General features: G+C 28.4%; 1 protein-coding gene across 1 annotated transcript; it reads right to left on the bottom strand.

Moving 5' to 3' along the window:
• Window positions 1–1,530: 1,530 nt before the first annotated feature.
• LOC132951242 (pseudouridine-5'-phosphatase-like) lies at window positions 1,531–13,190 on the bottom strand. Its single transcript, XM_061023026.1, has 5 exons — window positions 13,104–13,190; window positions 7,792–7,914; window positions 7,285–7,503; window positions 3,861–4,093; window positions 1,531–1,754 (listed from the first exon to the last, which is right to left on the bottom strand). Exons 2-5 carry the CDS (start codon window positions 7,853–7,855, stop codon window positions 1,557–1,559), a joined length of 714 nt encoding a protein of 237 aa, XP_060879009.1. The 5' UTR covers window positions 7,856–7,914; window positions 13,104–13,190; the 3' UTR covers window positions 1,531–1,556.
• Between the last annotated feature and the right edge of the window lie 4,257 nt (window positions 13,191–17,447).

Below are 17,447 nucleotides of genomic sequence, written 5' to 3'. Positions count from 1 at the left end.
ATAACTAATTCTAAGTTATTATAACATAATAATGTTTTAGACGATGTATCGTAGCCCGTAGGTAATGACTGATAATAAACATCATATATAATTATATAAATGTCCACCAAAAAAAAAACAAAAAGGTTAACATGTTAAAAATATCATTCAAGTATTTCAACTATCGTATATAAAAAAATTGTAAAAATATACTAATAAATACGAGGCCATAAGTTGTCACATCCACACGTAAAAATCATTGAATAAATTACGTATTAATATTTTTCTTACTCCGAACTTGTGTAATAATAGTATATAATAATACTACTCAGGGCTGGCACAATGCGGTAGCAAAATAGGCAGCCACCTATAAGGCGGCACGCCAGTACTTGTTTTTGGCGTAAGATTTCCAATGAAAAACATGAAACAGAAATACAAACAAATATAAATTAAGAATATCTCGTTTACCGCCGTAATCGTAATGTTGAATACAGATAGAACGGCAATTAACAATAAACGCCGAATTTTTTTGAAAAATTCAAGCTACTCTATTCCCTCACGAAAAAAAAAACAGTGTTCTTTTCTTATGAACACCTTATCGAACCCATAATTGTATAGTAGTTAGTCACTACTACTTGTATATAATATATATAGGCTAGATTGCTAGAACTTAGAAGTATAATAGGTACACACTAACTGTTAGTAAATTAGTTATATCATGGGCCATTGCTAGTATTACTCTATAACCTACGCTTTTATGCATTGTCCCGCGGTAAGTTAGATGTACCTAATACATTTTTTATTAGTTATTAGTTTATTACTTCAAACTCACTAATGTATAATACACATGATTATATAGGTAATATGCAGTCTTACGCAATCCGACCACTCTGGACACATATCCACCAGAATTTGGTTTGAGGCATGGGCCTTAAAAAACAGCTCACAAGTTTCTCGTTGTGTAACACACGTAAGTTTCGCATATCTATTTTTGGTATTTTTCAGAGGACGCCACGCATATATTGGCTTGACCTTATAAACGTACAACATAAAAAAATTGTGATCAGAAGTACCAATTTAGTGGAGTAACATTTAATAATACAGTGAATTGATCTATTATAAAAATGTAGAGTAAGAACTTTATCCTTGTTTTCATTTTATTTTTTTACGATATTTTATTTTTTAAGCAACAGATAAATTTTTAAATTGTAATATTTTATATACCCATATTCATAACTTGCATAAAAATTAAAATATCACCAAAAACCCATGTTAAAAGTTAAGACAGATAATGTTCTTATACCTTTAAGTTCGGTTATATGTCATTCGCTCTATTATTAAAGGTTATACTAAGTACCAAAAATACTCAAAAACGAAACATTTTCTGTGTCGTAGGTACGTTTGTATGACGGTGACAACACACGCGGGTATTTAAATACTTTAACTTTTAAGTTACGTTATCTTCTATCCACACCAGCCAAATAAATAAATGCCGGCCAAATTAGTTATATATTTTTATTTTATAAAATTGTATAGTGGATATGATGCAGGTATCGATTTCGAAGACGATTCTCCACTTATGAAGAGCGTGAACCCGAGGAATCACGTGGTGGCAAAGAAAACATTTCCGGACAGAAATCTTCCAGGGAGTCCAAAACGTATGTAGCGTTAGCGGTAAATTCTCTTGGTAACATGCGATCGGGTACCATAATCACTTGCATGCCGGCCGCTAAAGCCGCAGTCACACCGTTAGGTGAGTCTTCGAACACCAGGCACTATATTACAACATATCAAACATGCGTGTATATTATTAGAGTGGTCATCATTTTCAATGTTGGATTATTAATATTATCAGACAATAATCAGTTCCAATACGCGTAAAAATAAGGTGTTGCACAAAAATGTTATACAGAATATTAAAATTTGATTTTCCATTAGTGGTATTCTTTGTAAGAAATCATTGTATGTGATATTAACTTAAAATTAACACGTGTATAACGCTCTGCTTTACATTATGTGTCATCGCTCCGCTCAGAATCTAAAATAACATAGTATGGTGTAGGTGTTTGATATATCTACCGGCAGCATAATGAATAGTTTATGGTACCATATCATAATATAACATATGTAGGTAAACTTATAATCTATAATCTACTTATATATTATAGCGATTATTAAATGATTAATGATTCCTACAAATGATACGTTTTTGTTTCCTGAATTATAACAGAATACGAAGTTATTTCGGTTGGAAGTAGGTACTTAAGCTAAAAAAACGGCATGACGTGCTTATTATTATTACTGTTATAATAAGTGTTGTTAATATTACTATTATTATTTATTACATTATTTCAATGTAATTTTCATACTTTTAGGTTCTTAAAGGAGCGACGAATGTATTAATTTTACAATGTGTGTTTTTATTAAATTTTTTTTGTGTGTCTTTTTTAAAGATAAGTAGTTGAAATACCGCTTTGATTTTCAACTTCAGTATCTTGTTTGATGGGAAAGTGAATCTAGTTGGTGCATTGGGGAGGTCAAAATTCCAGTAATTTTCAAAAGCGCCAAGGAAAATAAAATAAAAATTAAGGTAAACCGGGAATTTTTACCGAAAATCGGTTTTTAACAAAATCGATTTTGGTTTTTGGTGTAACTCTAAAGCAAATGACCGTAGATACATTCAATTTTCAGTGGTTGTTTATATTATAATTTTCTATACACGATAACATTTTCAAAATATTTTGATTTGTTTTGAACTGTTTACAGATATTTTCAGTTTCCAATTTTTAGTTTTTTTTTTCTATGAATGTCAATACAATTTTATCTGTTGGGTGAAAAAGCTCGAAAATTTAATACAATAGGCTCTTAACATATTGTTATAATGACGTTTAAAAATATTAAAAATGTATAGTCACAATTTTTTTATAAGCATTTAAAGTTCAAATGTTGACAAAACACTTAAATATCACGAAAATGTGCAAAATTATTTTGAGTTAGAAATTCATAAAAATTTTTCTTTTTAAATCTAAGATTTTAAAATGTAACACAAAATTTCTCATAAGTTTTACTACCTTTATCAAAAAAAAAAAGTATCTACAAGAAAGTCACTTATGTGCGTTTGAAGTTCATATTTTTACAAAATGAATATTCACTCACAATCTCGTGTAGCGATTTTCTTATTTTGTTGTAATTTAAAAACGAATAATCGTAGATACATGAAAATTTCACTGACTGTTTATATTCCCATTTCCTATATACCATAAAATGTTGAAAATATTTTGACTTTTTTTGAGCTGTTTACGGACAATTTCAAATTTAAATTATTTTAGTTTTTTTTTTATAAATATCTATATAATTTTATTTGTTGGGCTAAAAAGTGTGAAAATTTAATACAAAGCTCCTGATATATCAATACAATAGCAGTAAAAAAATATAAAAATACATAAGCACAATTTGTTTTTATAAACATTTAAAGTTCGATTTTTGACAAAATTTATCAAATTAAAAATTTAACAATTATTTTGTAGTTAACAATTTATAAAATGTTCAGCTTTTATAGCTAAGAATTGAAAATTTAAAACAAGGTTCTACTTAAGTAGGTTATAAATAAATTACTTTATTCACAATAATATCTACAAAGTATACTTAGTAATATCATAGGCTGTCTAACCGACTTCGCTCAGAATCGTTTTTCTTATACAATGATATTATATCGTTGAATTCATATTTAATACCATCAATTACAATGACTCACTTGTAACCTAATGTACCTACAGCACAGCGAAACCCACTTGCCCACCTTTTTTTATTGTTACTATTTACAAATTTTTAATTTTCTAAATCTTAGTTTGTCTGTTAAGATACATAAATAAATAAATTACCTTGCAGTTTGCTGGGCTCCCTGGAAACCTGGAAGCACATATTTTGAAGATGTCTGGTGCTGGTTTACCATTTTTTACTTCCGGATCCGAAGAACCGGTGACCACGTGGTGAAACATAGAGAATATATTCTTTAAATGATTTGTCTTCATGCGGAAACCCTCCTCTGAACTACTCGTTGCAATCGCTATCGGTATCTTGTGTTGACAGAGATGTTTCAAGAGATCTTCGACTCCTAAATTGTTAACATATAATAATAATTATAATTATAACCACGTAAAATATTTTAACATTGCTTAAAATTTAAAATAAATTATTGTTTGGTGGGAGGAGAGAGAAGTATAGAGATTCATACATATTCTTACCAATCTACAATTTTTTTCAAATATGGTTTGATTAATTGATTTTATAGAGTAGGCAGGTAACTATTTATAAAAAATATGTTATATATAGGTGCTTGATATTAATTTATGCACACTTTTACTTTCTTGATTTTTAATCAAGTAATTATGGTAGGTAATTGAAATGAAAAAAGTTTGAATTTTGAAAACTTCAAGATTTTGTCTTGAATAGGAAAATAATAAAAATGTAACTCAGTAATGATGAGTAGTGGGCAATTTAGCTAGCTTTAATATAAAATATTAATGAGATAGCTTTGATATCACACCCAAGCGGTATAACCACTTGAATCCATAAAAGCGTTGGCGTGAACCTCGGCGTAAACAGTCTCAACACTTTAATTTTTTAACTTTTCTCCTAAACTATGATAGCTAGAAAGTTGGTTGATAACTCATTAAAAAGGGATTATCAAGTAAATATTAAAGTTATTAAAGTTATTAAAGTTTATTAAGAATTAAAATTTTTTTAAAAAATTATTTAATTTTTCAAAAAGTTATTTTTCGCTAGATTTTCATTTAGCGCGGTAGATTTCTGAAACTGGAGAACGGATTTTGTTTTTGGGGTCTTGTTAGATTCACATTGGCTAGGAGAAGTGCAGTGAAGATTTTCAGAACTTTATCTTCAATCGTTAATTCACTACAAAGCTGTCAAGCTGAAAAACTTCAAAAAACGCTGTTCAAAATAATGGTCTTTAGTGAATTAACTATTAAAGATAAAGTTCTGAAAATCTTCACTGCACTTCTCCTAACCAATGTGGTTCTAACAAGACCCCAAACAACGAAATCTGCTCTCTGGTTTCGGAGATCTATCTCACTAAATGAAAATGAAAATGATTTTTTGTGGCGCTGTTCACACCGAAATTTTTCTGGATTCAACTTGTTATACCGCTATCAGTTAATACATTTCTAAAAATTAAAAATCAGGGAAGTTTACATGCCGATCCCTGACTTGGCAAGCGTTTGTTATACGTATCTACTTACACATTGTTTCGTGATCATAATTTATATTCAACATGGATACATACTCTTGAAAAAAAAAGAATTTAACTATAAGTACTTGAAAAAACTGTCCACGTTTCTAATGTTGATAGAAGTAGTGACGAATATTTCGTTAAAAATTATATTATTCTGTTATTAAGTTTCTAATCTTAATACAGACTCGGAAAAATCAGCATAATATTATTTAGACTTTGGAGTATACTTCCGATAGTTTAATACCTTAAAATTATGTCCTATGAATGTTGGAATATGTATATAAAAGTTCAGAAATAAATTTTCTTTATAAATTAAATGATTTATGTAAAATGTTTTATGAAAATATTCATTCATTTTTATATGAGGTAAAAAATTACCCCACCAACATGGTGATGTTTCTAGAATGTAATCTAAGCCCTAAGGTTTGACTTCCTATATCATATATAGGGATGGGCAACTGGCGGCTCGTGCGCCGCATCCGGCCCGTGTACCATTTTTAAATGGTCAGTGCTACATTTCAATTTAGTGTATAAAAATCGATATAACGTTTATCATAAAACGATATAAATTATTATCTAGTATGGAACTATTAAAGTATAGTATATCTATAGTATACTATATAGTATATCACATTATATAGGCATATAGCCCAGTGTTTCCCAACTTATTGGTTATCGTGTCCCACAAATTTATGTACGCGATAATTTTGTATACAGGACCCTAGTAGATCTACTACTAAAAAAAAATTAAGTATGGCATAATATAGTATAGTTTAAACATTTTTACTACCTATAAGCAATTTTATCGTTTAATTTGTATATAATTCAATACTGATCAGTATCAGTTCGTTATTATTCATTATTCGAATAATGGATAATAACTAGTTTTGTTAAATATAAAGATGATTTTTAAATAAAAATAATATATAAAAAAATGTATATTATAATATGATTATAAGTTATAACATTTTCCACAATCGTAATAAAATAATACGAAAGTTAATAAAAATATAATTTATTATATATATACATCTATTGTAATATCCTATATGTTCTACGATACCAATTAAACTTCACATTATTATTATACCTATATCAACATAATATCAAATATAACATGAGAATTTTTAATAAATTTAGGACTAAAATTATTTTTGTATATATTTGTTTTGTCTTATAATGAAGGTAGTTTTCTTATTAGTTTAAGAGCCTTGTTGTAAGTTGGGAAACAATGATATATTATATTATATTATATTATATAAACAATGATTATATTATGTTATTATAGTATATTAATTATATACACAATGCATTGACTAAATAAAGTTATTTATTCAGTTATGCACATTATCACCACTGCACCTATTTAATATATTAAAGCATTAAATCATTACTTATTGATATAATGTTTGGAATTTTGAATGGTTTATATTTTTCATAGTAAGGTATTAATTTATTATTTAAAAAAAAAAACATATTATATAGGTACATGCTTTTACATTAGTTGTAAACTGTGTACATAATATAACATACCTATACATAATAGTATAAAATATTACTGTCATATTTTAGAAGTAAGTCTTTAAAATTTATTTATAGATTAATGCTAATTTAATAGGTACCTATTTTGTATTTCAAACTTTGAGATTCGACTATTGAAGATCACTAAACTTACTATAGATACTATATTAAGATAAAAAAAATATTCATACATTAATATATTAAAGATTACTAGGCACCTACATAAAAGCAGTGTTATAAAGTATTTGAGTAAAAGTATTCAAATACTTTTTTTTATTCCTTTAATCTCTAATTTGTTTCTAAATATTATAACAATAATTAAATTATAATATAATTACCTATTAATGTATTATATTAATCATTATTCATTTATGGACAATTCAATATCGGTTTTGGTTTTTGTCTATTTATAGCTTAATTAAATATTATCTTCTCCAGAAAACAGTTTACCGTCGACGACAATCGAAACGTACCAATTTAAAATATATTATTATAGGTTACTTTCAGGCTAAAAGTAACCTATACCTACTTACCGTTCATAAGTTTTACGTTTTTTAGTTCATTTTCTTCTATGATACGAGCTTTTTCTAATAATTCTTCGGGTGTAAAATTCAGTTGCAATGTGCTGACTATCAAATTAGCGACATCCATTTCTTGTTTTCCGAGGATTTGTAAACGTAAATCATCGGGAAATTCTTTACCACAATCACTGGCGATTTTCAAGTAAGTTTTTTTATGAATCTGCTCCGTATCTAAACGCGCAGGTAATAATATAAGTACATAGTACATAGGTACTTTAGATATATATAGTATATTACACAAAAAAAATTATTTAATTGATAATTTAAATGTACATAAGATGTATATGGTCAATTAAATACTTTTTTTAGTTACTTAATAAATTTTGATTTGCAATTAATTACTATTTAAGAAAAAAAAAACCTAATATTTATTTCTTCTGTGTTAGTAATTAAATGTAGGTACGTATACATTATTACTAGAAATTAATTATATTACAACACATACGCATATAAACTTACCTAATAGAGTTCCATCCAAATCAAAAATGACGTGGGTCACAGGTTTAAATACCGGTGTACTCATTGTTGGTTAGAACAGTTGAATGTCGATCGGACGATGTCTGTAATTGTACGCACCTATACCTACCAAATAAATAAGTTCCTACCTCGAAAATCGAAATTATAAAATATGGTAAGGCCACGGAGAGTCAAAGTAGATGTGTTTGTAAAATTAATAATACATCATGGAATATAATATTGGATAGGTACGGGATGAGGCAACTCAGCAACTGAAAACTAATAATCAGCTGTGTTTCAAGCCACTATACATTTTTTTTCTTGTATTCTTTGTTTTTTCTTAGTATTCTCTAGTATTATATTCTTGAACTATTTTTGAACCTTAATTATGATTTATGCCTATGCCTATTTATATATATATAAAATAATATCATTATACTGCTTATACACATTTCTTCGTTTGAATCAAATTAATGGTTGTAGATAATAATTTGCATTTTAAATTCTGAGCGGATAGATGAATAGATTGAATGTATTGGTCTTACAATGATACCATTTTTTTACGTCACCTTTAGAAGCAGTAAAAATGAGTAACCAACAACATTTTTTGACAACATAAATCGTATTTTATAAAACAGTTAAAAAAAAAAAAACTAAAATGTAATGAAAATTGCCCAAGTTAGAGCTAATTATTATTTTGAATTTCTAAGAATAATAGTTATGTTACCTAAACATACGGCAATAGCAAAATATGATTCGTATGTTAATTATTACAATTACGCTGATTTTCGGGCTAAAATTAAAAATAATAATTAGGTCCAACTTGGGCGATTTTCATTAAATTTTAAAATTTTGTTTTTTTAAACTGCTTTAAAAAATACGATCAACAAAATAGCTATCTTGGAAATTTAAAAAACTTACTTGCCTAAAAAGAAACTGATAATTTTTGAATTTTTGAAAAAAAATCGAATATTATGCTATTCAATCAAAATTTCCATACTTATGACTGTGAAAAAACTGAATATAAATATATTGATTTTCCACGGAGATACTAAGGGTGATACGGGACTTCTGGCCTCTGAGACATACTGTAGGTATATCGTACATCATCAGAATATATTCTACCGCGGGCTCCCATATAAGTTATAAGTGGTGTTCCCGTTCCGTCATCTTGGACCGGAGTTCGTGGACTTTTGAAAACTTGTGAAGTATAAAAAATCTTATATTTGAAATTGTGAATTAAAAATAAAAAAATATTTGATAATATAAAATGTGTCAGGGGTTTTTTATATTCTGAGCGGAGCGAGGAAGATAGTGGTTTTACAATGGTATATGTATTTATTTATAATTTTATTCTGTATACAAAATTTCTATCAGAAGGAATGCTTCGAATTTTTTAGCGAATTGGATCAAAATGGTACTTTAAAGAGGTAATTTTTCGATTTTCTGAATAGTTATTTAATGCCACGGAAAAAGCTACCGATTTTAATTTCTAACGCTTTGTTTATCACCATAACAACGATTAAAAAATAATAATATCATAATATTAATTCAACTAACAGGCATAAACTGACAAACCGTCTCCGCTCAGAATCGTTTTTCTTATACACTGATATTATATATCATTGAATTCAAGTTTAATACAATCCATTATACATTGACCTACTTGTAACCTACTGTACAGCAGAGTGAAATCCACTTACCAGCTTATTTTTAATGTAGGGTTAAAAAATGGAAAAAATAATCGTCAATACCCAAACGGCTCCCGTCTATTGTTTATTATTCCCAAACAGCTCCCGTCAAAAAAGGTTTTACGAACAGGTCAATACCCAAACGGCTCCCGTCGAAAAAGGTTTTACGAACAGGTAAATTACCAAACGGCTCCCGTCGAAAAAAGTGCACGGAATCGTGCACATTTTAAGAGACGATTTTACAATATTTTTATATTTTTATATTTTCTTTATATTTTGTAACCGTATACAGTTTTTGTATACTGAAATTAATTATATGTTACGGGCAAAGTGGAAAATTCTTATAAAGTACCTATAAATAGTTATATGCTACGTCTATCATAATCGCCAAAGCTTGTGTGTATTATTTCGTCGTGTATATATAACTCGTATATCATCGATATCTAATCTATAGCATATGTGTTCATGGCTAATTGGAAATATCGACCGATTATCAGTGTTGGGAAGGAACGCGTTCCTTTTATAGGAACGAAGCTCGGAACGCGTTCCATTTAAAATATAGGAACGAGGAACGGGAACGAGTTCCTATTTTGAAGGAACTTGAACGAAAATTTCCGTTCCTCAAATAATGAAAAAATGTTAACACGTTGAATGCCACAGTATATTTTATGAAGCGCATATAGTGTGTTTCCGCGCCAAAACTGAGCCGCGATGCCGTCGGTCGACTACGTGTCGTGTTCCGGGTCGTTTCCGGTTCCGCGCGCCAAATTAGTTCTTCTCAAACAAAACAAAATGTCAGTATAAAAATATTTTTTCAAATAAATTGAATTAAAAAAAAAAAACAGATTGTTGTATCATACTATGTCCTATACTCCTATGGGCTATAAGCCTATAACCTATAGCATATCTCTATGTGTGGTGTATCGTGTATAGTACACACTATACACTGTATACTATACTACTATAGTAATATACATGTATAATATTATGCAATTATGCAATATGAATGTATATATATAAAGTTTCAAGTCTACGCTATACAACTTTTGAATTATAACAAAAAAAATCTAAGACAAATCATTTTTGTTAAAAATCGGTGCTCCTAGAAAGGAGTGAGTTAACCGATTTCAGTGGTGGTCAATGGTGTTTTTTGCGAAAAATTTTTAAGTCAGAAATAATCGGTTAACTCTCTCGGTTCGATTATTTCTGACTTAAAAATTGTTCGCAAAATACACCATTGACCACCACTCAAATTGCAAAAAAAGGAACATGAAGGAACGGGAACGCGTTCCTTTTTAAAAAGGAACGGGAACGCGTTCTTTTTTCGGGACAGGAAAGAGGAACGGGAACGAGTTCCTTCCTTACAGTAGGAACGAGGAACGGGAACGAGTTCCTTTTTAAAAGGAACTTTCCCAACACTGCCGATTATGCGATATAAGATAATGGCTATGGCACACAATCGTGTCAGCTTGTGCAATTTGTTTGAACTTCAGTCTGTTCACGATATCCGCCGCCGTTGTGTGTATGCTCAGAGATGTCAAGTGAAATCCGTGAAAAAAAATGTATAGAACATTTTTGGTTTTCTTTTCACAAAAAACTCGCCGACGACGCGGAGCGTTGGAAATGTACAACACGTAGCTGTAAGGCTTATTTTAAGCAAAACAGTATTGGTGAAAGGTACGATGAACATCTGGACCATGACCACGAGTAATTAGATGTCAGTGTTTTAAGGAGGGGGGAGATTAACAATAGCTTAAAGCGTAAAGTGCAAGAAAATTTGCACGAAAGGCCCGCGAAACTTCTCTGAAGTGAACTTGTACCTAATGATTTACATGTTTTGACCACACAAGATGTCAATGCTATTCGTAAGACAGTATATTATGCACGTTCAAAATTACTACCAAAATTACCTAAATCGACAGAGGAGAAGCGCAGGATGCTTTAGATAAAATTGGTATTAAGACTTTGACAGGCGAGAATTTTTTATTTCATAATGATACAGCATCAAATATTGTTATTCTTACATGTAACACCAACTTGAACATTCTCAAGAAAAGCCGTAGTATTTATGTTGATGGCACGTTTAAGTGTTGTCCAAAATTTTTTTACCAAATGTTTACCATCCATGTTTTACATAACGGATACTATCTTTCCCTGATTTACTGTTTTTTGCCTAATAAAACCTCGGTTACCTACGGAAAAGCTTTTTCAGCATTGTGTGATTACATTGACCCACAAGTTGTTTTCGCAGATTTTGAAGAGGCTATTCATTTTGCAATACGAAAAACGTGGCCATCGGTAAAAATAAAGGGATGTAGATTCCATTTAGGTCAATTTTATACATTTTTAACTACAAAATAATTAAGAAATTATAAATTTGATAAATGTTGTCAAAATTTGAACTTTAAATGCTTTTAAAAAAAAATTGTGCTTATGAATTTTTAATATTTTTCAACTGCTATTAGAACGATATATCAGGAGCCTTATATTAAATATTCATGCTTTTTTACCCAACAAATAAAATTTTATTGATATTTATAGAAAAAAAAACTAAAAAAATTGAAAACTGACAATGTCCGTAAACAGCTCAAAAAGAGTCAAAATATTTTCAACATTTTATGGTGTATATAAAATGCTAATGTAAACATTCAATGAAATTTTCAAGAATCTACAATCGTTCGTTTTTTAATTACAATAAAATAAGAAAATCGTTACATGAAATATCAAGTGAATATCAAATGTTGTAAAAATATGAATTTCAAACGCTCATAAAAATTTAATTTAAGTTTCTTGTAGACATTTTTTTTTTGATAAAGGTAGGCAAACTTATGAGTAATCTTATATTACATTTTCAAATCTTAGATTTAAAAAAAAAAAAATTTTATGAATTCTCAACTCAAAATAATTTGCTAATTTTCGTGATTTTTCAGTATTTTGTCAATATTTGAACTTTAAATGCTTATAAATAAAAACTGTGATTAAAGATTTTTAATTTTTTTCATCTGCTTTTTAAACAATAACCTAGGAGCCTTTTATTAAATTTTCAAGCTTTTTTATCCAACAGATAAAATTTTATTGATAATTATAGAAAAAAAAACTAAAAAAAATGGAAACTGAAAATATCCGTAAACAGCTCAAAATAAGTCAAAATATTTTCAAAATTTTATGGTGTATAGAAAATGCTAATATAAACATTCAGTCGAAATTTCATGTCCCTACGGTCATTTGTGTTAGAGTTACACCAAAAACCAAAATCGATTTTCTTGAAAACAGATTTTGCGTAAAAATTCCCGTTTTTCCTTAATTTTTCTTTTGTTTTTCACAGCGCTTTTGAAAACTACTGGGAAATTTTTACTTTTGGCCCCCCAAAGTACCAACTAGATTCACTTTCCTATCAGAAAAGTTACTGTTGAAGAAAATCCAAGCACTTTTACTGTCCTAAAAGGTGATGACAGACACAAAAATAAAAAAAATTTAAAAAAAACTCGCATCATTGTAAAATCAATACATTCATCGCTTCTCTCAGAATCTAAAATATTGTTTTTAAACAAAATAAATGAGTTTTGAGATCTGGGGGATTCGCCCGCGTATGTCTATACTTATAGTCTCACGAAAAAAATGTACCGCGCTCGACGAAATCCGGTAATTCTTGCGCATATCCACTCCGCACCGCCTATACTACTACAACAGCTGGAACGTCGGCGATGGTCGTGGTAACGAGTAAACACGACCAGTGACGCAGTAACGGCGGCGACGTGAACCGAACGTTCTCCGTCGTCGTACTGCTGGGGTACCGATAGAGAGCGTGGAGCGTGCTCGACGGCCCGGCGTCGAATCGTAGCCGAGTCTACGCATGTGGGAAATGGTACTTTTTTTTCGTGAAACCACGGTGGTCTTATATTATATTATTACGGTCGTGAACTCGTGACCGTGCGTGAGACAGACAAGTGATGGGCATAATTGAATGATTTCGATAATTGAATGATTTCGATAATCGAATGATTAGCACCAAATCGAGACATTTTCATAATCACTCGAAATTAAAATCGTTTATTCGTTTGATAAAAATAATCGACTATTTTAACATTATTAAATAATCAAAAAATCGAAAAAGTTATTAGAAATATTCAAATATGAATCTAATTTTGTTTTTTTTTCTTTTGTGGGTGTAATATTATTAATTAAATTTTAGTTTAGGAATGTTAATACCTATTTTAATCGGTAATCATATTATATTAATTTAATATCTAATTATTAGATTCTAATATTGCATCAGGTATTATTTATTTATAAGTGTTGAAAATTAATGACCCAATACTTTTTATCTTTATTAATATTTGTTGTTAAAATTAATCTACTAGCCTAAAATACTTTAAATTCAGGATTATGCATAAAATGTGCATATTTTATCTTTTTATATAATATTTAAAAATTAGTATTGTTTAAATGATCAGTCTGTACAGTTTCTTTTAAGTCAATATGCAAATTAGTTTGATCTTAACATGACTTACATGCAATACTATTAGCATTATCTTCTTCTGGTATGTAAGCATTATTTATAACAATGAAGTCATCAAGTGTACGAGTGTACCATCCACAATACCCGACATAATTATTAAAAATGTTTATTATGGAGATATATTATAATATTTAGTTATTTAAATTTTAAATCTTTTTTTTTTAAATGTAAGTGTTTAAACAATTAATATTATTGTATGAATGTGTTCATTATTCTAATTAATATTCAAAAGTACTCACTATTGATATTAGTTTCATTGTTTATATTTTCATTTGAGATACTATGATCTATTGCTGTAACGACTAACGTTTGAAATTGGTTTATCGTCACTTTAATCAATAGAAAAAATCCAGTTATTTTACTGCACTTAAAAGCAGATGTCATTCTGAAATGAGCACCACTTAAATACTTCTTACAGTCACTCATATTTGATTTTAACTTTAAATTTCTTGTAAAATTGTTGTATTTGTAAGACAAAACACTAACAGTAGGTAACTACGTTATTGAAACTTCAACAGAAGACTGAACAAGACTTCTATTGTTATCGTAGAAAAACAACGTAAATACAATTTAAAAAAAAATAGACGTTATTGCCAATATTACGATAGCATATTAATACTAATAATCAAATAGTCAAATATTTAATATTAGTGGTTTGTTTCATAATTTTATATATTTTAAAGTTGATTTCTGAACAATGAAAAATTGCGAAATTTGTGGACGTGAAAGAGGAGACATGAACCCTACAAATTGGAACAGACATGTGAAAAGCTGTAGATTAAAGACGCCTATACCACATAAACCAAAAAGAAATTTAAATAATACTTCAATCAAAGAATTTTTCACTAAGAGAAGAAAATTAGAAAGAATTGGTAAGCTTAAAATAATTATGTTGTTCTTAATATATTATAATTTATAGATAGGTACTTTATAGTCAAATTTGGAGTATCATTAATTAATTAAAATACCAATAGGTATGTTCTACAAAATTTACTCTTAACATTTAAATATTTTAAAACACTAAGATGCTAAACTTTAAATGGTATCACATATTTCATTACAATTTTTTAAATGTTTATTTCATTTTAGGTATAGGTAGGTGTATTTTTATTTTTAAATAGCCTTCAAATTTGTACTTTACTTATAATAGTAGGGCTGGAATTTTAATTTAAACTAAAACATCTAAAAAAATGAAAAAATAACATTAAATTAAACATAAGAAGCTTAAAAACTTAAAATAAATTAAATTAATATACTAAAAATATATTTTTGTTTTTTTAAATAGTATTTTATGCATAAAGTATTAGCAATAGTATTAGTATAAATATAAGTTTAAAAAAATATTTACACTTTTACAATTATCTAGATTTATAAATCAATGATATCGATAATAATATAATAGGAATTAGTACCTCCTTTATATAATTTTCTATATTTTCTATATTTTTTCTAATATTTTTATTTAGGTTCTACAGGTAGTAATGACAATACTGAAAATGTAGAAAATAATCAACCTTGTTCTTTTATTCTAAATAGAATTGATGATCAAAATGAACAATCTACATCAACTGGTAAGATTATTATACAATTATATTGATAGGTACAATTTTGTAATTTAAATCTGAATATTTTCATTTAGGTGCTACAGGTAGTAATGACATTACTGAAAATGTAGAAAATAATCAACCTTGTTCTTCTATTCTAAATAAAATTAATGACTAAAATGAACAATCTACATCAACTGGTAAATTATCATATAATTATATGTATTTATTCATATTAGTATATTTATATTTTATTATTTTATATGTATTAAATACAAACAACTGACATAATTTGTATCACGTATTGTTAAAATTATTAAGTATTACGAATAGTTTTAAATTATACCTAAATTAATACACTATAACCATCATACAAATATTCAGTTGCTTGCTTATTAATTTAAAACATAATATATTTTTTGATTTCAGAAAATATTAATCTTCCAGGAACATTATGTGTTTCAACTTCAACACAATCAAATTTGATTTATGTAAATGATCCGGCTAAATTTCATAATTTTTTCAATATTACACTAGAATTTACTGATATGATAGTACGAAAAGGGCCTTGTCAACCTACAAATAATATTTTTATGTATCCAACAAATGAGGAGCACAGGAGTTTTCAAGAGTCGTGGTTTACAAAAAAATTAAATGATGGGACTTTTTAATAGAGTTTGGTTATCATATTCTATTTCCACAGATAAAATGTTTGGTTGTCATTGTCAGTTATTTGGTAGAACAAAAAGAGACAACTGGATCATTAATGGTGTAAGTAAATGGAAAAATGCATTACATACAATTTTAGTTCATGAAACATCATCAAATCATATAGATGTATCTTTAAAATTTAAATTGAGAAATCAAGTATTATCTATTCTTCCAACACTGACCGAGAAAAAAAAATTTGAAGTCCTCTGTAACTGTGGAATAGTAATAGAACTTATCGAAATCACATGGTTTTTAAGCCGCCATTCTTTAGCTTTTCGTGGTCATCGTGAAAAATGGTCAGATTCATTGAGAGGAAATTTCAAAGATTTTGGCAATATACATATCAAATTTCAAAAATAAAAATAATAAACCTCAGTGTTCTTTCATATCATGGCGGAGACAAAATGAACTCAAAGAATGTATTATGTATATCAGATGAAATTGTCGGAATCATATCTAAAAGTATAAAGGATTCTCCTTTCTTTAGTATTTCACTTGATACAACATTTGATGTATCTCGAAAAGAACAATTGTCGTTTATTGTTCGTTACATCGATCAAAACTCTGGTAGTATTTATGAACGTCTAATAGCTGTCCTGGAAACACCTATAACAACAGGTCATGAATTAATGAATGTCTTTAAACAAACTTGTGATTCGTTAAACTTAGATTGAAAATATCATCTTGTTTATCAATCGTATGATGGTGCTGCCAATATGAGGGGTAATTATAATGGACTTCAAAGTTTAATCAAAGAAATAAATCCTCCCGTTATTTATGTACGGTTTTGGATACACCGATTAGACTTGGTGATAACTGATGTAGTAAGTTCAGGAGTCAATGCAATGGATATGTTTGGAAATTCAGAAAAATTATATGATCTAATTAATTCAAGTAAAATTAGAGTTATGTATTACGAACAGTTTCAAAAAGAAAGGTATAAGAAGAAATAAATTCGTCGAATTAAACGTGTGACAACTACACGTTGGATGTCGTTTTCATATGCACTGTACATAGTTTTGAGTACATATTTGGCTGTATTAGACACTTTTGTCTTAAAAAAAGCTGATGAAATGAAGAATTCATTCAACTTCCACTCCTCGTTTACGTAAGAAGAAAAATGTCTGGTGAACTTTCAGATGATGAAGTTATTTTAGATCCAATTCAAAACATAAAAGTGAACACATATTTTTC

This window comes from Metopolophium dirhodum, chromosome 8 (assembly GCF_019925205.1).
Source record: "Metopolophium dirhodum isolate CAU chromosome 8, ASM1992520v1, whole genome shotgun sequence".
Taxonomy (NCBI): Eukaryota; Metazoa; Arthropoda; class Insecta; order Hemiptera; family Aphididae; genus Metopolophium; species Metopolophium dirhodum.
Note: the sequence above shows the minus strand (reverse complement) of the source record. Positions and strands in the feature narration are given on the sequence as shown.